The sequence below is a fragment of the Medicago sativa genome, chromosome 6, assembly GCF_051527215.1.
Source record: "Medicago sativa cultivar Bolivia chromosome 6, Bolivia_mono, whole genome shotgun sequence".
Lineage (NCBI taxonomy): Eukaryota > Viridiplantae > Streptophyta > Magnoliopsida > Fabales > Fabaceae > Medicago > Medicago sativa.
The window spans coordinates 5,162,553-5,189,578 of NC_140754.1; the positions used below are offsets into that span (position 1 = coordinate 5,162,553).

At 31.4% G+C, this 27,026-nt stretch overlaps 1 protein-coding gene across 1 annotated transcript; it reads right to left on the bottom strand.

Moving 5' to 3' along the window:
- Nucleotides 1-11,358: 11,358 nt before the first annotated feature.
- LOC146912265 (ABC transporter B family member 15-like) lies at nucleotides 11,359-23,058 on the bottom strand. The gene is made up of 7 exons (XM_085720238.1): nucleotides 22,673-23,058; nucleotides 21,599-21,653; nucleotides 21,108-21,286; nucleotides 20,134-20,591; nucleotides 19,027-19,567; nucleotides 14,722-15,672; nucleotides 11,359-13,014 (listed from the first exon to the last, which is right to left on the bottom strand). The coding sequence occupies exons 1-7, from the start codon at nucleotides 22,913-22,915 to the stop codon at nucleotides 11,611-11,613; spliced, it is 3,831 nt and encodes a 1,276-aa protein (XP_085576364.1). The 5' UTR covers nucleotides 22,916-23,058; the 3' UTR covers nucleotides 11,359-11,610.
- Between the last annotated feature and the right edge of the window lie 3,968 nt (nucleotides 23,059-27,026).

A 27,026-nucleotide genomic window follows, 5' to 3' on the forward strand; every position in this document is an offset into this window, starting at 1 on the left:
TATACAAAAATATATAAATCCTTAACAAATAAAATAGTGACATCATTATCGTTAAGAAAAACTAGAGATTACAAGAAATTGGTCATCATATATCAGTCTCTATAAATATTATCATAAATCAGAGATTACCAGATATATCGGTGTCTATGAATGTTACCAAACAATAATTCAAATATGGGAAATGCTAACAAGTGACCTAAGGGCACTTGATAAGAAACTTAAAGTAGTAACTTTATCTTGGAAATTGTGCATTCAACTTATTGAAATAGTAAAAAGCAACTTTTTCTACATGAAATTTCACAATTATTTCCTTTTTTGATTCATTAACCATTGCCCTAAGGGCATTGGTTAGCAAAACCCAATGATTCATATCCATACAGTTACACATTCGATTTGTTTTCACAAAATACGTGGCAAAGAAACTCCTTTCAACAATTATAGTCATTACATACAATAATAATGTTTGAGTACTTTTTGTCCTCGTTTTTAGTAATGCTAACTTTAAAAGTAAATATAACGTCCTTAAAAAAAGGTAAATATGATGTTGGGTAAAAAATGTTTTCTAGTTTCTAAAAACTTTTTTGAGAGATTAATCCTTTCATCTAAATTAAAAAAGTGTTCAAAAGATCGAATTTCCAATTTTTCTAGTAAGCAATTTAAAAATAAATTCAATTTTAGACTTGGATTTGTAAATCCAATTTAAAAATAAATCCACGTACTATCTTAATTTTCTTTTTATCCTTTTGGGAGCATTTTCTTATTGTTTTAATGAAAAATCAATCATTTTTTGAAAGTTAAAACTTAAATGCCAATGTTTTGTAGTAGAAAGTTTGAGTTATACTACATCATATGGTCACTATTATAAACAAAACCTTGCATTCTAGATTCATTCAATTAATAACGAATATGGTCTTTATTATAGACCACATAAATCATTTAATGAATAAATATTATTGATTTTACTTATAATAGTGATCGGACGGTGTACAATTTTAACAAATATAATTTAAAATGAAATTACAAATATAACATTGTTTTACCTCTAGTATATTAGTTTGGTTATGCGGGGTCAACATAATATTTAAAGTGCGGTCAAGATGTAAAATCATGCTATAATTAGGTAAAATAGAAACCAAATAGTGGGGTCAAGTGACCCCAATAGCCTGCACCTGCATCCGTGCCTGGGGAGAAACTTCATGTTCCCAACTTGTAGTTTCACTCTAACCAGATGATTGTGTATTTATAAGTTTTTGGTTCTTTTGGGAAACATGGGATTTGCTGCAATGTGTAGATCGCTTTGACTGTCATAATAAATGACATATATTCATGCACATTGAACCTATAAATCATATACGAAGGCACAATATTTTGCCTATGTAGAAGATTTAGACACCTTAAGTTGTTTCTTTGTTCTTCATGAAATAACAAACTTGCCAAGAAAGAATTATAGGCCTCAAACAGATCTTCTAGAATCCATACATCCTTCCCAATCCACAGTAAAATTCATTTGTATATTTTCTCTGATATGCAAACCCATTTTAAATGACATTAACATCAATGTTCTCTAACATATTGATAGGCATTTGGCAAGTGCACCAAATACTATCGAAGTAGTAAAAATATCGATCCCACGAGGACTGTGTTAATCTCAATTCAGCAATAAGGTAAAATATTTAGGATGCGTAAAAGTTATTTTTGGTTTGCCACTAGGCAGTAGATTTGATTGCATAAAATTAAATAACATAAAATAAAGATTTGGTTAGAAAATAATAGAGAGATGAGATCAGGTCTTTCGAATCATCTATGTTCCCCTAATTGGTATACTGCACCTATTCTTATGACGGATTTCCTAATCCCACGATAGTTAACAAAATAGTCATAATCAATCCCTTGAGTTAGGACCCTCTTCTCACACTACAGCCCCTAATCCCTTAGGTGGTCTAATAATATTTGAAGGTTTAAGCACGTTAACCTAATATCACTAACAAACGATTATCTATTCCTAGACTAACCATGTTTATTAGAACAATTCAATTTGGTCTAAGTCGAAAGCTATGGTCAGTAGTCATTCGTTCTCACAAAATCATGTTTATATTTGATCAGGATATAAAAAGCATTAAGAACAATTGAATTGAATAAAGACTAAATAATCATTCACAATAAATAGAGTTTCACAGCATCATGTATCAATTAGGGTTACAAAGAATCATCTCAGACCTAATCTCTAAGAGATTTAGCTACTCATAATTGAGTTTACAAATAGCATAATCAATGAAAGAATTAAAACATACATAAACTGGTAAAGAATGGAGGAAATCGCCCCGTTCTTCAGTCTCCAGGTCTGCAAATCGCACTTTCTCTCTCCAGAATTCGTAACCCTTGTTTTTGGAATAGACTTCAGCTTAAATAGGCACAGAAATTCGCCTAAAATCGTGTCACGTTTTAAGTAAATCGTGACACGTTTTTACAAACAGCTGAAGAAATCGTGTCACGTTTTTGCAATCGTGACACGTTTTACCCCAACGCCGAGAGCATGTTTTTCAGGTCTGGTAAAATCGTGTCACGTTTTGGTAAATCGTGACACGTTTTTGGCGTTTTTCCAGCATCTTCAATTTTTCCTCTTTTTCGCACTTTATCATGCTCAAAATAACTATGAACTCCAATATTCTTCAGAAAATTACTTTCTTCAAAATCTTCAACTTTTCATGCTTTTCTTGCTTTTCTTGCTGCTTAAGTTGCCTTGTGAACTCCAAAATGTGATGAAAATGACACTAAAAATAGCGAATAATTGACTGTCATCACAGCCCCAAACTTGAACCATTCCTTGTCCTCAAGGAATCTACTTGCAATATTGACAATCGACAGTAAAATAACAATTACCTGATCAAGCGATAGTACCCAAAAGTTCAACACCTTACTAGCTAAAGATGAGCTAGTTTGACTTGTACGCATCCACCAATTCACAACTCCACGCAAAAATATGAAAGGGTTCACACATAGTCGACATGCAATCTACATATTACCATACGCTTGAAAAGTTTCTAAACGTCAATCAAAATCTATGTCAATGCACACTTTGAGGTCTTTAAGTGTTATAACGGGGCTTAGGTGAAGGTGGGATAATATTTGGATAAGTAGGCTACACAAAATTTGAGTTAGGCATTCCTACGGAAGTTAAGCACAAAATTAAATTCATCATTCATTCACCTTATGGAACAACAATTCTTGCAAAGGTACTAGAGAACACTTGTAACTATTGGGACAATCGAGTTTAAAGTTACTCGGATTTTCAATGTTTTGTCCCTTTTTTCATTCTATTCTTTTCTTCCTTTTTTTTTTTTGATACACCATTTATGTGTGTATTTTTCATGATAATGTTCTTTGTTCTCTAGTACCCCCAGCCCCAAACTTAGTTGGTTGCAAATTCCAATAGCAACCCCAAACTTAATTATTTAGCAACATTCTACAATGCCTAACTCCGAAAAGCAATATGGGACAAGTCCTAAAAGTCTCTAAGCTTGTAATGTAGTTTGTCACCGAACAAAAAGTTCTAATCCTACCGGCTCAAATTGGTTAAGAAAATGATAGAATATAACAATTAAAATCAGGGTAGGCTTTAAAAGGCTCACAGGACCAAGCACTTTTGCCTCAGTGTGCTAATGACAAAGATCAATCAACAATAGAGAAACAATGCAAGTGCTAGAAATGTAAAAGCATGGAACACTCTGTATAAGTAAATTGGAAAAATAAAATTTGGCCATGAACCTTACAGTTATGATATCTGGGAGTTGTGACTACCTATCTTTAACTGCCGTACACTTCGCCTTTGAAATACCAAGTCACTCCTCCTTTTGAACTTTTGGAATACCACTTGAACAACTATTTGTTACTAAACTGTAAAAAGTCAACAAACAAGCAAATTCATCAATAATAAACAAATTCAGATTCAATCACATAACAGGGGGATACAACTGAGTTATTCAAACATACTGACAATTGTCTGACTCGACAAAAAAATAAAAATAAAATAAAATACTGAAAATAAAAACGTAATAAAAAGGATGGGTTGCCTCCCACCAAGCGCTTTCTTTTACGTCATTGAGCTTGACGCTTCAACCAATGTTAGGGTGGAAAATATGATAGAAAGAATATATCATCTTTCTTCTTCCTCTTGTTTGGTAGGAATTCCATGAATTTGTAGCAAAGAAGTAGATGCTCCCATGCTCTCACCGTTAAACCTTTGGAATTTAAGCTCTCCCACCGTAGAGAAGGACGTGCATCCATCTGCACACGAGTGATTTCCTTAACCTCCGTTGGTCCAAACTTTGGGAAAATATCAACATTCATTACTTTGGGTTTTTCTTCCACCACAACCTTGTGACACTCACTCTTCATCTGAACCAATTTCCTATGAGACTCATGTGCTTTCTCAACAAGATCACCACACTTAAGATCAAACTTCTCAAATGAAACTTGATTTGAGACCAAGAAATCATCTAAAATATTCTGAAGTTGAGTATTGTAATCGATGTTGATCACCTTTTTCTTCCCTTCACCATCACTACCTGGTTGATTCGCCTCATAATGACCACAACTCGAGATTTTGTTGTCCAAAATTTTGATCTTAAAAGATAACATATATTTTTCATACTGCAACTTAGCAATCTCTTCTGTGTCATAGAGGAGTACCCTGTCTATCATAGCTGCAAAACTTGGATAAACTTTTCAGTAGCACAGTACAATGAGAAGAAAACAAAGAGCATAATATTTTTTTTTATTTTTTTTAATATATATATACAAAAATATAAAAGACAGAAATCCTAAATAATAACGTAATTACCAAATTGAAATGACTCAACAGTCCCCGGCAACGGCGCCAAAAACTTGATAGGCGTTTGGCAAGTGCACCAAATACTATCGAAGTAGTAAAAATATCGATCCCACGAGGACTGTGTTAATCTCAATTCAGCAATAAGGTAAAATATTTAGGATGCGTAAAAGTTATTTTTGGTTTGCCACTAGGCAGTAGATTTGATTGCATAAAATTAAATAACATAAAATAAAGATTTGGTTAGAAAATAATAGAGAGATGAGATCAGGTCTTTCGAATCATCTATGTTCCCCTAATTGGTATACTGCACCTATTCTTATGACGGATTTCCTAATCCCACGATAGTTAACAAAATAGTCATAATCAATCCCTTGAGTTAGGACCCTCTTCTCACACTACAGCCCCTAATCCCTTAGGTGGTCTAATAATATTTGAAGGTTTAAGCACGTTAACCTAATATCACTAACAAACGATTATCTATTCCTAGACTAACCATGTTTATTAGAACAATTCAATTTGGTCTAAGTCGAAAGCTATGGTCAGTAGTCATTCGTTCTCACAAAATCATGTTTATATTTGATCAGGATATAAAAAGCATTAAGAACAATTGAATTGAATAAAGACTAAATAATCATTCACAATAAATAGAGTTTCACAGCATCATGTATCAATTAGGGTTACAAAGAATCATCTCAGACCTAATCTCTAAGAGATTTAGCTACTCATAATTGAGTTTACAAATAGCATAATCAATGAAAGAATTAAAACATACATAAACTGGTAAAGAATGGAGGAAATCGCCCCGTTCTTCAGTCTCCAGGTCTGCAAATCGCACTTTCTCTCTCCAGAATTCGTAACCCTTGTTTTTGGAATAGACTTCAGCTTAAATAGGCACAGAAATTCGCCTAAAATCGTGTCACGTTTTAAGTAAATCGTGACACGTTTTTACAAACAGCTGAAGAAATCGTGTCACGTTTTTGCAATCGTGACACGTTTTACCCCAACGCCGAGAGCATGTTTTTCAGGTCTGGTAAAACCGTGTCACGTTTTGGTAAATCGTGACACGTTTTTGGCGTTTTTCCAGCATCTTCAATTTTTCCTCTTTTTCGCACTTTATCATGCTCAAAATAACTATGAACTCCAATATTCTTCAGAAAATTACTTTCTTCAAAATCTTCAACTTTTCATGCTTTTCTTGCTGCTTAAGTTGCCTTGTGAACTCCAAAATGTGATGAAAATGACACTAAAAATAGCGAATAATTGACTGTCATCACATATCCTTCTTGATTGACAGAATAGCCAAATTATTCGATCTCTATTATGACATTGATGAATAATTCTCATAAAAAAATGCCTAAAAAAATTAAGATTGAAAAAAATGCCTATAATATTTGTTGAATAATTCTCATAAAAAAATGCCTAAAATATTTGTTGAATAATTCTCATAAAAAAATGCCTAAAATATTTGTTATTGAAAAAATTAAGATTAATTTCTCAAGTATGTCCCTTTTCAACTAGAATAACCTTTGACGTATTATCAAATTTTTTCAATTTTTTTGATCATAAATATCAAAATGAGGAATTTATTGTTCATAATCATCACCAACATTTTTAATATTAGATGTATTTGGCATATCATTAGGAACACTTGAATTATCATTAATTTCCTGATCCAAATTATCATTGTCGTTGTTTTCTAAATTTTATTGGGTATCTACCTTTTTGAAAACAAATTTACCAAGAGTTCCTAGTTGTGATTTTATTAGCTCTTCATTTTGTGTATTTTTCTTCCGTTTCTCACTACCAAGTAAATGTTTTTTTAGACAACATATTAAAATAAATCAAATACTCAATAAGAATAAAAAAAAAGCCTGCAGAAGTATATAAAACAATAACATCTGAAAAGTAGATTGAAAAATGATAACCGGAGAATAATTGCATGAAAAAATAAATGTATATCAACACTTGATTAATTAAAGTTTATCACACTGAAATTTTAGCAGATTTATATCAACAATAAATGCTAGTCACAATGCAATACCAAAAATGTTAAAAAATAATATTCTAATTACTAATACTATGATAAGAAATTGCCTCACATTTTCTATTGTATATTGATCAGCTTCTTTCCTCAACAAAAACTTACCAACTGCTTTAATGGGTTAGATGGGACTAATGTATGCTACTGCTTCATTGCTTCAATAATTTTCTTCGAGAGCTTCATTGCTTCAATTTCAATTAAGTTTAACTACACTACATTACAAAGATGAAAGATCGATGGTTAATACTTAAAACAAAGATGAAAGATTGAAGGTTAAAGTTAACTTAAAAAATCTGAGAAGTAGATTAGTAACAAACGGATAGAAACTTTCAAAGTTATTATTTTTCTTATAAAAGATGTAACAAAGAGAACATCGACCTAAGAAAACTTAGATTAGCTGGTAAAGGATTTCTTCTATCTTAAATAGAAGTTACGGATTAGAATCCATCCTTCAGATTGAAGAAGTGTTAAATCTTTTAGAGAGAAATTTGTCATCCATTACAATCCTACCTGATTCGAGGGATTGGTCTTGCACACAGTGAATACCTGATTCGCAACAAAATAGACTCTTAAACATCTACTCATATTTGTGTTTGGGTGGAAAAGTGTGACAAAGGATAAGTGAATGGAAAGAGATTTAAAGGTCCAATTTGACACTTTCTTATTATCAGGGGCTCAACTTTTAAGATTAGAACAGAATCTCTAAAGTGTTTGAGGCGATCCTGCTCACGATATATATTTATGCATCATATACAACAAATCATTTTTTTTCTCCCACTTTCCATTCTCCATTCTCGTCCCAGCTCCGACAGCCTCAACTCTCCTTTGTCGAAACAATGGATGTAATGGGGTTGGTTTCTGATGAATTCTTCACTTTGGTTTTCTTCTTCCTTTGATGCCATACATAAAAATTATGTGTTTCCTTTGATGCCATATTCATGCTCTCATCTCCATTTGTAACGCATCCTCTTGGTGAGCATTTAACACTCGAGGCTAATGAGGGCGGAGAGTGATCCGACTCCTGGCAGTTTCTATGCAAAACCGAATCACAGCGGAATGAGAGAGATCCTAAAGCCGTGCAGGTATGAAACTACATGGTTGAAGGAAGGCTTATAAGAATTGTTTTGTACTACCGATATCAATAAGATGCATTTTCTTTTCGGTAGCCCAAACCATAGGAACTCCACAATTAAGTGAGCTTGACTTGTAGTAGTCTTTGGATGGATGACCATCTGGAAAGTTTCCCCGAAAGCATGCGAGTGAGGACAAAGCATGCTGAAAAGACTCGTGTTGGTATGTGGGGTCAGTCGGTCAAGCTTAAACTCGTCTAGGATATTACACCATTCCTTCTCGTCACTGTTCATCTTCTTTTTCAAGAGCATGCATTTCATTTATATTTTATTGATTCTCTATGTTGACAATTGTTTTTAGCACTTGATTCGATTTCCCTTGATGCAGTTTGGTATTGTTTTGCTTTGATAATAAATGAGAGAAACAATTGGCCTGAGATGGAGCTAGATGATGTTAGAGTGGAGGAATTAAAAGAGAGAAGAAAATGAATTTTGATTCGAGATAGATGGTACACCATTAGGCCATGTAGACTTCCAATATCTAGAGGAGGTTAATGAAATTTTCCCTTTTATATATGGGAAGTGATACATAGACCACCAAACTTTTTCTTGTCACTCCCACCATTTATTTATACACGGGTAGTTTTTCTAACTTCTTATGTTAGAGACTCGCCTGTCTCTCTAGGATTCATTGCCCTGTTATTTCTTTCTCATCATTCTTTTTATCACTGGTTTCAACATTCACATAAGGTTGCACCCATCATGTATATCTACAATGAAGGAACCATGCTTGATCGTCACAATAATCCTTTATTTATTTTTCTCAACTCTTGGAAAGAGTTTACAATGGCCACGTCTTACTATATCATGTGATTATTTTGATTCTTATATGATACGAATCAGTTTTTCTATCAAAAAATTATCACTAACATAAATTATTTATCAAAACCTTGAGATACGAATCCACATGTCAAATTAACAATGACTATCATATTAAATAATCTCCTTGATACAAACTATTATATTAAAACACTCCAATGGCTTCTACCAAAAAAAAAAAAAACACTCCAATACCCTAATTCATCGAGATGGACAATTATTCAATATAATTAGCTGTCATAATATAAACAATAATAAGAATGAAACTTGTTTACATTGCAAACTACTAAAATATGAATTTGAAGGATCTTGGTGCTTAATCATGATAAAGTGTGAAAGAAACTACTCTCTATATTGGAAGAGATTGTTATGACCCATCCGTTTGAATGTCTTCTTCAAGAAATATTTGAATATACACTGAAATTCATTATTACAATGTTAAATTAAAGAATAATTGAAGATTCATTTGAACAAATATATAAATATACTAAGCGAAATAAAGATGATTTACTTTGAAGGGAAATAAAGAAGATCATAACAAAAAAATGATTAAAGAGATTTGATTTGGATTAAGCACGTTCTGACATTATGCTAACTTATGCCTTTAGGATACATGTTAAAGTTTCTACAAAGAGTAAGTATTTATTGAGAAACATTAAATCTCAATCTTGTGGAAATAAATTGGCACAATTTACAATGCATAATTTCCATCTTTAGAACCTTAACATGTGCCCTAAGGACACAAGTTAGCATTTCCTTTTAAATAATTGGAATCTTCGGTAAACAAAAATATAATTGGACTCCTATAACTGACCAAGAGTTAACTTGGAAGTACTGCTCCATTGATTTGAAACAACAAAATGAGAAGCATAAACAAGCGAATGAGAAAGAAAAACAAAAGAAAATAGGGTTAAATAACCCTCACAACACTTATTTTAACATACTATTTGAAACGGTGTTTAATCTCTTATTGAAAGAAATATATGTAGATCGCACCATTTTATATGAAGATTATTTTCAAAGGTCGAAAGAATGCATTAAAATTAAGTCTTTGTTGCTAACATTACTTTGAGTTTTTGCTACTTATAAATATATAAAATTTCATTTTCAATCTCTTTAAAAACTATCTCAATTAACGGTTCTTCAAATATTTTCTATTATTATTTTTTGTCTCTGTTTTTATGTAAATTCCTGTGTACCTTTCAATGTTTTGAATTATTTATTGCAGACATGTTTAGTACATTATATACATCAAAATTTTAGAATTTTTTAACAAGAGATGAATATATATAAAATGAATTTTTAAGTTTTCAACGTTTAAAATTTTATATTTAATTCATCAGTAGCTAAAAGAATTATAAATTTTGGTTGGATAGATCCGTATAATACTCTAAAAATGTCTGTGAAAATTAATTCAAAAATCTTAAGGGTACTAGATGTCTGTAAATATGTGGTTCATGAATTGAACCACAAATTTAAACTAATTCAATTAACCAAACTTAATTTAAAAAACTGGTTTGAACTTCTTTTGAACTCTTTACCATTTTCTTTTACAAATGTTTAACCAATATAATGGAATCTAAATTTTTTTACTATGTTCTCTTCGACGTTTGGGAGGCTTCTGAAAGTTGACACATGTACTTAGAACAAAGTAAGGTTTGATTTTGCACGTATTCTTATCTTTACTACTTGTATGTTATTCACGTGGGGCAAGAAGTGTTTGTGGAAGAAACAAATTTTGGTCTCGCAGAAGATGCTTGTTTAGAAGAAGAGATAGAGAGCGCATTGATCTATTTGGAACCAGATTATGCGCAAGAAAATGTGCCCTTGATAGAAATTAACCTCAGATATGATCTATGCTATAAATTACTACAAATCACATGACTCACCATATATAGCTTCAATGTGAAGCAACAAATCTTTCAAAGAACATACAATGAATGTAATTTTATATTGCTTGTGTTTTTGAATGCTTTGACACATGCCATAAGTTCTTGAAGCATTGAAGCCATATCTTAATTAACAAAAGGAAAAATGACTGCAATGTCCAATATTATGATACAATAAGAATAAATAATAGATATTTTGAAGGTAGTCATGACCTAACCATGGCAAAAAGTGCTTATGTAGGAAGTGTTTCATGCTAACAAAATCATCAATTAATAGTCCAATAGAATGAGTAATTTTAGGATTGTCATGTGATAAGAATGTTATTGACTGATAATCGCCATCTACTCTTCAAATTTTTCTTAGTTTCACATGAGTGTCCATTATAATGTTAGAGAGCATTGAATAATTCTTTGGGGTTTCTAAATAATTTTCCAAAAGTGAGGTATGGAAATCATTTGAAATAGAATCGATAACATCTTGGTAATGGACCAAGAAAGTTTTACATTAAATTGTTAGGAAATATTCTACTTCAAAATTGACATTAACAATATTAATATAATTTTCAATAAGTGCCATCTCCCTAACTCCCCTTATTTTCAAGGTCGGAGCCACAATTTTAACCATAAATAGAGACAAAAGACTATACATAGTCAAAAAAAGATGTTACTATATTACAATATAACCATAATTAATAACATAGGAATTGTGCTATGTTTGAAAAACCAACGGTTTTGATGATTGTACAAATGAAAAATTTTGGAGGCTAAGGAGCAACCAATTTCCTTAAATCTCTTCTCAATTTTCTTTTCAGTTAATTTCACCAAATTACCACAACAATTATACATCATCAATTCTTTGTTGCTTCTCCATTCAAACATGAAAAACTTGATATTGTTTATCTAGTTGATTTCATGTGAAGAATCAACAATTAGGTTGGTTGGTCTTCTTTGTAGACTTACCAAAGAGTAATAAGCTCCACTTGACCCTTTAGACAACAAAGATGAATGTGTTCCTTTCTCAACAACACTTCCCTTATCCAAAACAGCAATCAAATCACAATTTTGTATAGTACTCAACCTATGTGCTACAACCACGCTTGTCCTTCCAACCATAACCCTTTCTAAAGCTTCTTGGACTAATTTCTCTGATTGACTATCAAGTGCACTTGTTGCTTCATCCAAAAGCAACACTTCTGGATTCTTCAATATAGCTCTAGCTATTGCAATTCTTTGTTTTTGACCACCGCTAAGTTGAACTCCTCTATCACCACACAGTGTATCATAACCATCTTTTAAGCTTGATACAAAATCATGAGCATTTGAAGCCTTTGATGCCTCTATAATCTCACTCTCATCAACTGTATCATCATATGCTCCATATGCAATATTTTCCCTTATGGTACCACTAAACAATGTTGGTTCTTGACTCACAAGAGCAATGTGTTTCCTCAATGACCTAAGATTATATGTCTTTATGTCTCTACCGTCAATTGTCACTATCCCATTAAGTGGATCATAGAATCTCTCAATTAGTCCTATGATTGTCGATTTTCCAGAACCACTTTCCCCTACCAAAGCCGTTGATTTTCCTGCATCAATTTTAATCGAGAACCCTTGAAAAATCATAACATTAGGTCTACCTGGATATGCAAAATATACATCACGAAGTTCAATTTTTCCTATTAATTTTTCAGCTTTGTAACCTTCTAAATCATCAGGCTCGATTTTTGTATACCTATCGAGGATTGCAAAAACTGATCCAACGGCATCAGAGCCTTTAGCAAGATCATTCGTCATGCTACCGGCATCAGCAATAACTCTTCCTGTACTTACCAAAATCATAAAAGTCTCAAATAACGCCTTAGCCGAGATATAACCTTGCGACACAAGTTTTCCACCATACCAAAAGTCCAAAGCCCAAGTACAAAAATTGAGACTTTGTGAACATGCAAGTCCAATACCTGCAAACCAGGATTGTCTAATACTTTCATGACTTGGTCCTTGTTGTGCTTTTTCCAGTATTTTTAGAATTCTATCTTGAGATGAAAAAGCATTGATGGTTCTTAGATTTGAAACAGCTTCAGCAGCTATTTTGCTACATTCATCTTGGGCCTTGATGGCTTTACTTGACATGTTCTTAAGAAGGACACGCCTTGTATAGAAACAACATATGATAACTGGTTGAACTGCTATCATAACAATGGCTAGTCTCCATGCAATGATTAGTCCCATTGTGAATGCTATTACCACTGCTGAAATTGTTTGTACCACTAGAGCCAATCTATCACCCACCAAAGATCTTACCTGTGTTATTAAATTGAAGAAAATTGTTTTAAAAAAAAATTTAATGGGGATGCACACTATTAATGTAAAATAGTTATATGTCACGATAAAGCGAGAACTCACGATATTATCGTGTAAGCTCACTTGGTAATCACAATTTAAAAATAATCGTAAAATGTTTAATTCTCATTAGGCGTCGGTATATAGCTAGTTTACACTGACAATGCATGTCATCTTTTCCAAAAAAAATAATAAGATTATTTGTCACTATACATTCTTCAAAATGAAGAACAGTAACAATCAGTGGACTGAAAAAAGAACCATGTTATTGAAAGATTCTTGGAAGCTAGTAAATAGAACGAAGGTAACATGAAAAGATAATCCAAAAGGTAAGATCCTTTCTTAGAAATTTGTAATTTTAGTGCCAATTGAATGGGTCACACATTATTATCGTGTTATGTTCGTCTGTTGTATTAACAATAACCGGTGTCTTTGGTTTGATATTCTTTTACTATAAAAATAATACTTTATTTTCACTATTTCGTTTTCATTTTTCAAAAATTAGTATAGAAAATATTGAAAACTATTTTGTTAGGTTTACTAAAACGTATATAAATACTTGAAAACATATAAGAAAGTGATATTTTTGCTATGAAAATTGAGAACATAGAGGTATATTTTATGCAATTAACTAAGCAAACTCGTATGGCCTAAAAAAAGTAACTAAGCTAGCATACCTTTATGTAATTTTTATTTTTGGTAAATCACGGTTATTAGATTCTTGGGTTAATTATGTTTTTGGTCCCTACAAAATTGCAACCTTGTAAGTTTAGTCCTTACTTAATTTTAATAGCATTTTTAATCCCTACAAAAAAAAATTACTTATAATTTTAGTCCCTGCTAAAATAAATTTTGTTTAATTATGCTTAAACTCTTAAATTTTTTAACGATTCTTTTTATACAAGTTTAGAATACTATGAACGGTTCATTTACTAAAATCTATAATTTTTTAACATGAAATAAATTAAATATGAATTTTTTAAAACGACAAAAGTTTAAGATATAAGTAACAAAAATATGGATGTAGAAATCAAATTTTTGGATATTTTTTTCGGAAGACCTTTTAATAACGTTCTTAACACGCCTGTAAAAAATTGTTGAAAAACTTAAGAGTTTAAGCATAAATTAAACAAATTTGGATTGAGTAAGGACTAATATTGAGTGCAGAAATTTTTTGTAAGGATTAAAAATGCTATTAAAATTAAGTAAGGACTAAACTTACAAGGTCGCCATTTTGTAGGGACCAAAAACATAATTAACCCTAGATTCTTTAGATATCAGGCGACAATCAAAAATATACTCACAGCTTCGACTCTTTGGACCGACTATGGGTCTAATCCTCGGCTCTTTGGGCCGCCTTATTCATACTTAATACTAGCTGCCCTTGTTTTTAGGTAATTTTTTTCTTTTACTCTCTGTTTTGCAAACCGAACCAGAACGATTGAGTTCATTTATGTTTTATATCAAAGTACAAAATTGAAAGAATACCCTTATGTTTTTAATTTTTGTAGAATTTCTTTTTCAAAATTAAGCATACCCTTATGTGATTTAATTGTAATTTTTAAAATTGAATCCAAATTAAAACAATTGATTACACTTATAATCATATTATATATCTCTTAAAATAAAATGAAAATTTAAAATTAAATTAAATTGAGAAGAACATACCACATTGGCATCTTTGGCAAGTCTAGAGCAAACGGAACCTGTAGAATTTTGATCCTCGTCAAACCAACCAACTTCAAATGTGAGTATCTTGGAAAACATTCTTTCTCTAACCCTCTTAGTCAAGTACTCTCCCATGTAAGCAAAGCTATAATGTTGAAGCACATTAACAACCATTGAGATAACAGCCAACCCTAGAAAACAAAATATATAGATCCTAATTTGCTTCTTGATCTCATCATGGTCCTCCAAAAAATAAACTGATACAACCGACCCCAATGCAAACGAATATACAGGTTGAATTGCACCGAATAAAACCGCATTTATACAACCCAAACATGCTTGCTTCCACTCTGGTACATTCATTGCCAACAACCTTCGAAACGAAGGAACCTTGACCTTCTCCTTTTTCTTATTATTTTTACTATCATGATTATTGCGATCATCAACTACAACAACATTATTAACAATATCTTCAACAACATTGTTATAATTAAGGATATCATCACCACCATGCGTCATTGAGTTGAAAGAGCTGCTAGAACGACTTACGAGTCTACGACTACTCGTGTTTTGCATGTGACCTCTATTCATGATAGATGGAGTGTCATCACTTTGGTCATTTCTAGTTTGTTGGAGACGAACGAGGGAGGTGTAAAGAGAATTTTCATTTTGCATGAGGCTTTCATGAGATCCCGTTTCCATGATCTTACCATTTTGGACAACTGCAATGATGTCTGCATTTTGGATGGTTGATAAGCGGTGAGCAATGATGATGGTGGTGCGTCCAACCGCCGCTTTGTCTAGAGCTTCTTGAACAACCCGTTCGGATTCAGAATCAAGTGCACTTGTTGCTTCATCTAGTAATAGAATTTTCGGCATTTTTATTATGGCTCTTGCAATGGCAATCCTTTGCTTTTGTCCGCCTGACATCTGAACTCCTCTCTCCCCAACCTATAGTAATAAACATTAACATCTTAGTTTAAACTTAACACAATTTTCTAATGTACTTGAATTATTTTGATTTATGAGATGGCTTATTTGACCTAGGATATGGAATTATTCTTGCATAAGGTCTATTCACTCAACTTGAGAATAATCGGACATGTGAATAAATTTTATTTAATGTTATATCCACTAAAATATTAGGCATTCTTCACACAGGTCCAATGCACTTAAATCAGCAACATTAAATTTATACAAGAATAGAAAGTCATGAAAGACTAAGGTCAGAAAATATATAAATTAAGTGACTTCAAAAACATAACCAGTGTATTGTGCGACTTTGCACATGATTGAAACTTGTTACAATAAAAGAGATAGAGATGGAAAATAAATATGAATCGAGATATAATAGAAATAAATGTTAAAAGACTATTTGTTATCTAGTCAATATTTTTGTTAATTATACACCCTATGATAGAAACTATTTAACGATGTTTGAGAATCATACGTAAATTACGCGGGGACGGATCTAGACATTTGATATATATATGGGGCGAAAATAGTCCTTCAATGTATCAAAATTTTAAATTGTCTTTGATTGTACACTTTGTTAGTCAAAATAGTCCCTAACATTAAAATACTTCATAAATATTGTTATATTAGCCCTTCAATATACATACTTATTGTCATTTCAGGGACTATTACGACAAAGTACAAAATCAGAGACTATTTTAGAATTTTAATACATTGAGAGACTATTATGACTATTTATTACACATTTAAGGACCAAAATGGCTACTATCATTTTTTATAAAAGAAAAACATATATATATATATATGGAATTGGCATGTGGGGCTTTAGCCCCACATGACCCTTGAATGCATCCGTCCCTGAAACTACGTTATAAAAATAATTTTAACCCATACGTAACTTTTGTTCCGGTACGACTTCTGTTCCAGTACGACTTACACATTTTGAATATAACTAGTTCATGTAAGATTTTTTTGGTGGTCTGAGTTTGAACCCAAACCTTGCATATATTATATCAGCGATGCTATATATCGCGACAGTGTGGTTTGCGGAAATTCACGAATTGTTGACAAAACGTTCTGACACTTAAAACTTAACCAATTGTAAGGCTAATTTAATCACCTTGATCCTTATAAAACTTAACCAATTTATTTTTCTTCATATTCCTTCATGTAATGATTTAATCCAAGGCACTTATTTTTTATGGTATCACTCTTGAAAAGAAATAAATGGTGAGAAACCCATGATTACTTCCCCTTCGTAGAATACAAGATATAAATGAAATGACCCATTCTCCAATCTTGAGCATTCTATTGAAACCATTGGTACCATCTCTAAGTTCTTGAACACTGAAAATCTAAAGCAAGCACTTTCTCTCTGTACAAATCCTTCAAGCTATGCTCTTTCTCTCTTAAGCATCCTATTAAAACCATTGGTACCATTTGAAGTTATGTTATTTCTCTCTGAAGCTGAATTCTTCTTCTTCCTTTCTTTAATTTTGCAATTCTGGAGCCGATATTAATTTTATGATCATCATGTTTATGAGTTTTTTTAGTGAAGAAGAGAAAAGAGTAAGGTTGAAGAGATAAAATTGAAAAAAGTTGAAACAGAAAAGGGTGATAAGGGGGAGAGAGAAGAGTTTGATAGTTTTTCAACCGCACGTCGGCATGTGTGATAATAAGCCAATTGCCAACAGCCACCTCACGTTGGGACAATATCGTGAAATTAATTTTCGCTACATCTAGCATTTTCCATATTATATATTATCTTTATCAACTGAATTAAGCTCATGATGATAGTTCATGTAAGTATAAGTATACGTAAGAGTATAGCTAGAAATACATAGCATGTAAAAAGATAAAGATAGTGTAGTCATTGTTTATTAAGTAATTTGGGAAAGTCAACTACTGATGTCCTGGTATATTACGTTTCAGATGGTTGCATTCAATGAATCACTTCTATAAATGAATAGACAATTCATGTTGTTTATAGTATTTTGATTCTTACTATAATAGCTTATGTGTAGGGAATATAAAAATCACACATTTTGAATGGTTTTGCACATATATATATTTGGAGTTTACTCAGTAAACTCCAAATAATTAGATCAGCATATTTTGTAACATAAGTCTACTTAGTAATCATATATTTTACTATAATAGTTAAAGTGTTAAAATTAGTAAGTTTGTATTAAAGAATGATGTAGTTATTGCTACGTCAGAATAAAAATTTATATTTTTACGACAAAGTTTCTAATAATGGATTTATTAACCAATATCATTAGAATACTGGTTAACAAAACTTTTAACACATTTGTTAGCATGACCATTTAAATATAACTGCAAAATACTGAATAAATTATTATATGTATATTTGATAGGCCTTTTTTTTTCAACATTATTTTTCTAATGTTTTAAGTTTTCAATCACAAACATTTTTTATTTCACAAACATTTTTTATTTAAGAAAAGTTTTCAATCATAGACTTGAAAGTAGTATTAAGATATAGAATATATTGTTTGGAAAGAAATGCTAGGTAATAATTTGATCTAAAATTATGGTCAAGATATGTTGGAATTGAATATGGAATTAATTTGTCCCCAAAAAGGCAATTCCAGCCATGCAACTTGGAAGGGAAAGATAAGGTGATTCATGTTTGTGGACTAGCAAATTATTAATTAGTAGGAAATGTTTTACAGTACAAAATCATTGAACAGATTTCACATGGTATCCTTGTCATTGATTATGTTAGCAAATGGGTTAAAAGTCAATATATTTTAAGTTTTATAGCTCCTTGGCATCTCCAATGGAAATTAATTATATTATTTTATCTTTTACTCTCTATCCATATATCTAAATTGGTAAGGGTCTCATCAATTTAATCCTCAAAGTTATGAAATAACAAAGACTAAATTGAATGATATTTTTCAATTCAAGAAACTAAAATTTTGTGAGGGCTAAATTGGTTGGTTGTTACAATTTTAATGACTAAAATATCTATTTACTTTTTTAGAATAAGAAAATTTCACTTATAAATATCTGCAAAATATATGTCAAGTAGCATAGCAAGAAAAGAAGCTAGCACTACATGAGTATCATATCTTAGGAAAATTCCACTTAATTACTCATATTTGGTTAATAGCATATTAATGACAAAAGCAATTAGCACTAACCCAAGTATCATATCCTAGGACAATTCCACTTAATTACTCATATTTGGTTAATAGCATATTAATGACAAAAGCAATTAGCACTAATCCAAGTATCATATCCTAGGAAAATTCTATTATATTTGGTTAATAGCTTAATGTGACAAAAATAATTAACACTAACCTGAGTATCATATCCTTGTGGTAACATTGAAATGAAATTATGAGCATTAGAAGCTTTTGCAGCATCCACAATTTCTTCAAATGTAGCATCCTCTCTTCCAAAAAGTATATTCTCCTTAATGCTTGTTGCAAATAAAGCAGGTTCTTGACTCACTAAACCCATTTGTGACCTAAGCCACTTTAATTGCAACTTATGAATAGCAACTCCATCAAGAAGAATCTCTCCACCAATTGGATCATAAAATCTTTGCAAAAGTGATACAACTGTTGATTTTCCTGAACCACTTCCTCCTACTAATGCCACTGTTTTTCCTGATGGAACCTTTAAGCAAAAATCATTTAAGATCACATTTTCTGGTCTTGATGGATACACAAATTCAACATGGTTGAACTCAACATCCCCCAAGACTTTCTCTAGAATTTCACCTTCCATGTTTTCAGAATCTATTTTTGGAACTCTTTTTATCATTTCCATTATTCTTTCTCCAGCAACACTTGCTTCTGAAAAGTACTTCACATTTGATAAACCAGCTCCTAAAGCCCTGCCACATAAGGAAAAAATATATAATTAAGTTAATTATATATTGAAGGTGTGTCTAGTGGCGACACACATGATTACATTAAATTGGTTCATTTTCTCAAATTTATTACACGTGTCGGTGTTAGTGTTGTGTCAGATGTTAGTGTTTGGGTTTCACGGAGTAACAAAAAAAAAAGGGACTGCTTAAGCACAAGGTTTTAAATCGTGATAACTTAAGATCCTTGATACTTTGAGAACCACATACAAATATGATCGACGATGTCTCAATAATGGTCACAAGACTTTACAACCATAATACCTAGCCACAATCGTGATTGTGTACCATGTTTTAAAACCCTTCTTAAACTTTAAGCATGTAAAGTACGAAACATTTGAGTTGACAAAACTAGAAAAAGTTTACTTAGTGACAAAATTAGAGACGAAAAACATGAAATTAGTCGGTCAGTGTGGCGTCTCTAACACTTACAGACGAACTTGTTTTTTCGTCTCTAATTTTGCATCCATGATTCAATTTTTTATAATAGTATAAATTGAATAAAATGAATCAAAGGGTAGAGGTATACTTACAATCCACCAAGTGCTAATGATGCTCCAACTGCAAATACAGTACCACCTTTAGCACCATGATACATGACCATTCTACTACCATAAAAGGACATAAAGGACCATATAGCAAAAACAACACCATTGCTTCCTATGGCCAAGCCTTTAGCTAAGCCTTGTTTCAATCCTAACTTCACTGATCCTTCCAAAGCATCAGAGAAAGCAGTTATGGTTTTGCTTTCTCCTGCAAAGGAATAAACAGTTCTAATTGAAGAAATTGCTTGTTCCGCTATTGTACCAGCTTGATTATACTCTTCTCTCATTTTTCTAGCCAACCCCATCAAAGTTCTTCCATACATGAAACCAGGAATCACTAGTAGTACCACAAAAGGGAACCCAACAATTGCCAATCTCCATAACAATGCAAATGCCACTATGTAGCTTCCAATGAACATAGATGCATTCATCAAAAAATTTGGAACCTATATAGTTTTAAGTTAGAATAAATTAACAACATATATAATTTTAGAAACTTAAATGTGAAATAGGTCTGTAAATAGGCTTTCAGGCCTAGTTAGATTTTATAAATGGTCATGAGAAACCCGTAAATGGGGAGATTCTTTCCTGACCCCCAAGTAACTTCATAAAATTTTGTTGCTTATGGATGTATACTCCAGACAAAGCAACAAAAAGTTTGTCATTTTCGAAAAATATACTTTTGAAGTTACTTGGGGATCGGAAAAGAATCTCCTCATTTAAGGGTTTCTCATGACCATTTATAAACATAATTTTTTTCCCCTTCAAAAATATATTTTCTAACTTGTGTGGTTTTTTACCTTAAAAATAGTCTATGTCAAGTAATAGATCAGACACAGGCCTTGAACTTTTATAACAGGCCTAACCTATGCGATCAAAGTTTGACTTGCCTGATCTGATCTATTTTCATCCCTATATAAAATAAAAATTTATATAAAGTAAATTTTTTTTATTTTTTATACCTTTTCACTAAGAACATCTTGAATCACTAGGCTATCATTGGAGACACTGGTGATGACTTCTGATGTGCTTGTAACATGCAAATCAAAGTATGCTACTTCTTGTCTTAAAACTGCTTTTAAGTATCTAGCTCTCATTCTTGCTGCGTGTCTTTCACCTGTTCTTGTCCAACAATAACCCTCTGAAAAAGGTACAATGTTAATACTTATGTATTATTTGGAAAGAATAAATTATCAGTTTAGTCCCTAAAATATCACTTTCTCTCTAATATATCCCCTAACACATATCCCTAAAGTATGTGAAAATCCGTCATGTTAGTCCTTAACATCTTAATAGCGGATACTTAAGTGACAAATTTTATACAACTTTAGGTACTACTTATTATATTTATATACTTTAGAGATTAAATTGGAGAGCTGCGAATAAACCATCAATTTAGTCCTGTTCAATATCCAAATTAAAAACCAAAATAGTAACAAAACTGAAAACTCACCTAGGAAGCAAGCAGCAAAAGAGGCACATGCCAAATATAACAAAACAAGTGCATTCTGCATCACAAAGTTAATAAAGTCAAACCAAATATCCTATAAAGCTACTTTTATTTTCTTTAATGTTCTTTATGAAGAAACTGTTATAGAATTTATGTAATAAAAAGGCCACACATGTTTTCATCATAGAATCATTCATGCAAAGGTATAATCATGAACAAACACTTCTTCGTTTTACTAGGTTGTTGTCTTTTCCCCATGTGCATGCTTCATATGTTTGTTGTGTAGTATATCATGTGCATTTCCTCATAGCAAAATCTCAACAATTGAATTGAATTAATCCAACGATTGAGAGACACTCTCGATCGGTCGTTGGATTGATCTAAAGACTAAGATTTTCTCATATATATATATATATATATATATATATATATATATATATATATATATATATATATATATGGGATTTGCTAGAACACACCCACTAGTTTTTATGTGGGAGTGTTTTAGCAAAGCTACACCTTAGGGTGTATTTAACCACTTTTTAGTTATTTACTTGCTAAAATACTCCTTCTAATAAATAAGTGGGTGTATCCTAGCAAATGCATGTAGGATTTGCTAGAACACACCCACTTGTTTTTGTTAGAAGGTGTGTTATAGCAGCATACACCTTAAGGTGTATTTATTAACTTTTTAGTTATAACTTGCTAAAACACTCCCACATAAAAACTAGTGGGTGTGTTCTAGCAAACCCCTATATATATATATATATATATATATATATATATATATATATATATATATTTTAAATGAAGGGATTTGTTACTATAATTAGATGTATAAAAGTCTATTATATGTCACTAGATATAAAAGTATACAATTTTATACACTAAAATATATGATAATAGAGTCTTCTATTTCTTTTGAGAAATGAAAAAGATATATAGTCTCTACTCGAGAAGGAACCTGAATCCCCTACAACTCGACAATTAGATCAATCTAACGTTTGAGAGTTGGTTAAGAAATTAAATCTAAGTTGTACTTATTTGTTAAAGCAAGAGAGAAGATAGAGAAAGAACCTCATTGATGTTATGTACAAAATTGTTGCTAGATGAGCCAGAAATAGTACCAATAGAGTTCATAATTCTGCTTGTGATAAACAAAACCAAAGGAGTCATTATTCCATCACCAATGGCACCAATCAAACCAAAAACCATGAAAAAACAATCAAGAACATCAGCATGCATGAAAATGGACTTAAAAGAACCATTTTTCTTTTTCTTAACATTAATGGAAACATTTTTCTCATCACCACCACCCATTTAGCACCACAACAACAAGTACTCTTTCTATTTGTGATGATAGGACAAAGAAACCAATAGAGTAAGATTTTTCTGACAACTATATTATATATTTGTACTTGGTTCCAAAACCAAGCTTTAAATGGTTTTGTTTGTTATATGCTATGTTGTAATGTTTTTGTGGGATTTTATAGGTAAAGATAGAGTGGGAGAGAGTATGTGGAGTGGTGGTGGGGACAGGAAAAATAAAAAAGTAAAGAAAAAGGGTTTGAGTGGTTCATGACAACACGTGGAGTGGCTTAGGGGGTGTATATAGTAAATATATTGTTCATAGTCTCTTATTGAGTCTTTGACTTTATTATATATTAATACTATGGAATATGTTTTTTCTATACTTTTTTTTATAAATAATGAATCTGTTAAAGCGTCATTAATGACGATTTTGAAGCTGTGCATGTTAATATTTTTTTTCCTTTTTTGAAGAAGAAGAGCCGTGCATGTGTTAATTAATTGAGATAACTTAATTAATTAATTAATTAATAATGTAAACCAGTCTAAGTCTAAGCATGGATCTCAATGGTTTATCTGCTATGGTCAGCTGTGTGTATTGATTGTGGTCTGCACACAAACGGATCAGATCAGCCATATTAACCATGTAACAACTGAGAAAATTCGAGAGAATTACCCTTGAGAGAATCCATTCCTTATTAACATGAGGTAGACTCAAACTAACGTGGCACAATTTGTTATCATTTTCATGTGATTGATCAAACTCGTTTAGTCGTTTAATGCATAGGCTTAGAAAGATTGGGTTAAATGGAGTGCGAATACTAACTCTAGTGGTAAGAGGTCGATGTTTAGTAGAAAATGATACTTAGTAGGAGCGAGGCAATTAACAAAGATAAGATGAAGTTGTTATCATTTTCATATGTTGTGTCATTAGACTATATAACGGTTTTTTCTACTGGTAAAATTTATTAATAATCAAGTTCATACGCAAAATGAACATGGATTAGCATACTTAAAACTATATATAAATCAAAGACGCCGTATATAAGCAAAACATCCAAAAGGGAATCTGTAAAATATAAATACAGACGTCATCGAACCTAAGGCTACCAATATAGCGGTTCTCTTTTAAAATTTAGTCACCAATTTTCTCTCTCTTAAATGTATTATCTTGGTTTGCTTGCAAAGAAGTTGAATTGTGTGGTCTCCGGAGGTGTTTAGTGGATCGGGTCAAACCGAATCGATCCACAAACTAAACCAATTCACTGTTTCGATTGGATAGCTTTCTTGATCAAACACAAATCCAAATGAAAGGTTTAAACATGTTCATAATCAATTCAGGTAAGATGAACCCGTATGCCCAGCTGTTATGTTCGATTTTTTTTATAAGCGATTTTAAGTAGTTTATAACTTAATTAAACTTTTTTTTAAAAAAATGTTATTTCATATTTACCAACTAATTTAACAACTAATTTTATAAACACTACAATCAATTAGATTTATTCGACATTAACCATCCGCTATTTTTTACCAAAAGAACTTAAGAAATTAAACACATTATTTTAGTCAAGATTATTTTACATATTTTTTAGGTATAATGATGTGTAAGTTTTCTTTGCTGGATATTGTGCCAAAAAATATTGCAAGTGCTTTGAATAGATAAATTCAACAAATAGAGTGGTAACTAGTCAACAGGCTATATTTGGTAATAAAAAAAAATTCTTGCCACAAAATATATACTCCCTCCGTTGTTAATTATAAGCAAACTTGACTTGTTATGTTCATTCAATTAATAATGATGTGATCCATATTATGAACCATATACATCATTAATTGAATAAACCTAAAAAATAAAATTTGCTTATAATTAAAAAATGGAGGGAGTAACATTTTTTTTCACAAAAAATATATAATATAAGTGACATGATATAACAAATTTTTAAAGGGTTCAAAGGTGGACCATGTGCATATTGTCGCTTATAAATTTTGCTATAGATTTGTTCGATTTGCTAAATTATAAGTATTAGTCAGAACATCACAACATAAGGAAGAACATGACAAAGTTTTATGATATTAATTAAATAAATTTTTGTTTTATACGATTTTTGTTGAGCAAAAAATTATATTGTGGGTTAATGAGGGACAAAAATTTTAGGTTTTGTCTTGTTCTTGTCTCCAATTTATCATATACTTAAAACAGTTTTACAAATAGAGTTATCATATCATCTATTTCATTCTTTAGCGAATCAAACTTACCTATAAATGACAAACATTTATTAATTTGTTTTCTTTTAACTCTCTAAGCGGTATGGAAAATAAAAACAAAACCTTCAGAAGCGTAACAAGTTAAAAGACAATGTACTTCAAAAAAAGTTAAAAGACAATGAAAAAGGTTATTTAGTACAAGTAAACAATTACTTTTCATAAGTTTATAGTGATATAGAATCAGACTCATCAGAGGGAGTAGTTTTCTTCTACACTAGTATTTTTTTAAAAGGTAAAAATATTTAGGACCAATTGTAGTTCTTTTCAATCAACCACTTTAGTAAAAGAATTTGTTCCTAGTTATTTGTCATTTTAAAAGTTGAATGCGATATTAGTTATTGTTAATCAAATAATGTTCTTATCTATTTATTGCATATAGAAATATAATAAATTGAAGAGATATAATAAATAGTTAGGATAATATATACAAATGATAAATAATTCCATCAACAGAAAACAATTGAGTATATATTAATTTTCAATACACTCTCTCTTATTAGTTCGAATTCGAATGAGCTAAATTATGTCTGTTATGCATAAATTTGATAGGATTCGTATAAATCTTAACCAATAAAAAAAAATACTAGAAAAAAAAAAGCACCTGTTAAAGAGGTATTATTTTACTAACAATCTTAAACAAAGTCTTGGGCTCATACTTTGTACTCCTTCCATCTCACAATATTAGTCGTTTAAGGATTGTGCACGATTATTAAGGAAATAATTAATTGTGTTGATTTTAATGGTAAAATTAGTAGCATTTACTAAAACACTCTTATTAATTGTAATTAGTGGAGTAGTTAAGTTAGATGGAATTCAATAAATAAGAGTATAATAATGGAAAAAAATAATAAATGCTGCATTGGTATTGTAAACTTACAATTATTTTGAGAAAAAGAAAAAATGGCAAAGAGACAATAATTGTGAGAGCGGATGGAGTATGTGAAAAATATGCAGTTTGAAGTAGCGTTTTCACAAAAAGGACACGTCCTAGGACTAGGAGAAGTCGTTGAATATTTTGCGCATGTGACATATTGTGATAAAAAAAAATGTAGAACTCAGAGAAATTAATTATCATATTTTCAATATCATCAATAAGATGAAATTCAAAATAAAATAACATAATGTGATTATGTGATATTTACAGTGCCCCGGGGGCACTAGTTAACATTTCCCTTAAAAAAAATTAACAAATCAAAATGAAATATATTAAGAAAAAATGAGGCTCTTAAACAGCATAAGGTGTGTCAAAAAGACCTCAAAAGTATATAAGGAAACAAGTCACAAGGGAACCAAAACAAAAGGAAATTAGCATGCTCAAACAAACGGGTTCGACCACCACATATGAAAGTTTAACCTAAAATTAATATTATTGACCTTCATCCATCGAAAAGAATGTAGCTTTACTTTCTCTAACAATTAGTGAATGTTACTTTCCTTGTTCTTGAATATTCTATTATTTCTTTCATTTCATAACACCCACACGCAGCAAAGCCAAACATGTTGCGTGAAGTTACGGCGAACTCCCGAACCTCCTGAAGAATAAACAAACTGAACGAAATGGTCATGTAAATGAAACAGATCAGCCGCTGACGTACCAAGCCACGCCCTAACGAAGCCCCACAAAGAACCGAAGCAAGGGCAAGAATAATCAAGTGTTGCGCAATCTCGGTACCACCACAACAAATCACACAATGCAGAGTCTCGAGAGGAATAATTCCGCGCGCCACTAAATTATCCTTTGATGTCAACCTATTCCAAAGAAGTCTCCAAACAAAAATAAAAACCTTCAAGGGGATTTGTTTTTGCCAAGTAAGATCGGTAGTAACATCATTGTTGTGAAATTCTTGAGAAGTAAGTA

Bases quoted from the DNA above. Each gene is read 5' to 3' on its own strand.
- LOC146912265 (XM_085720238.1), bottom strand. From the start codon at position 22,915: ATGGGTGGTGGTGATGAGAAAAATGTTTCCATTAATGTTAAGAAAAAG. The intron at 20,592-21,107 runs GTATAAAAAATA...AAAACTATATAG, and splicing joins AAGATGTTCTTAGTGAAAAG to GTTCCAAATTTTTTGATGAA. The intron at 19,568-20,133 runs GTAAGTATACCT...CTTATGTGGCAG, and splicing joins TCATTAGCACTTGGTGGATT to GGCTTTAGGAGCTGGTTTAT.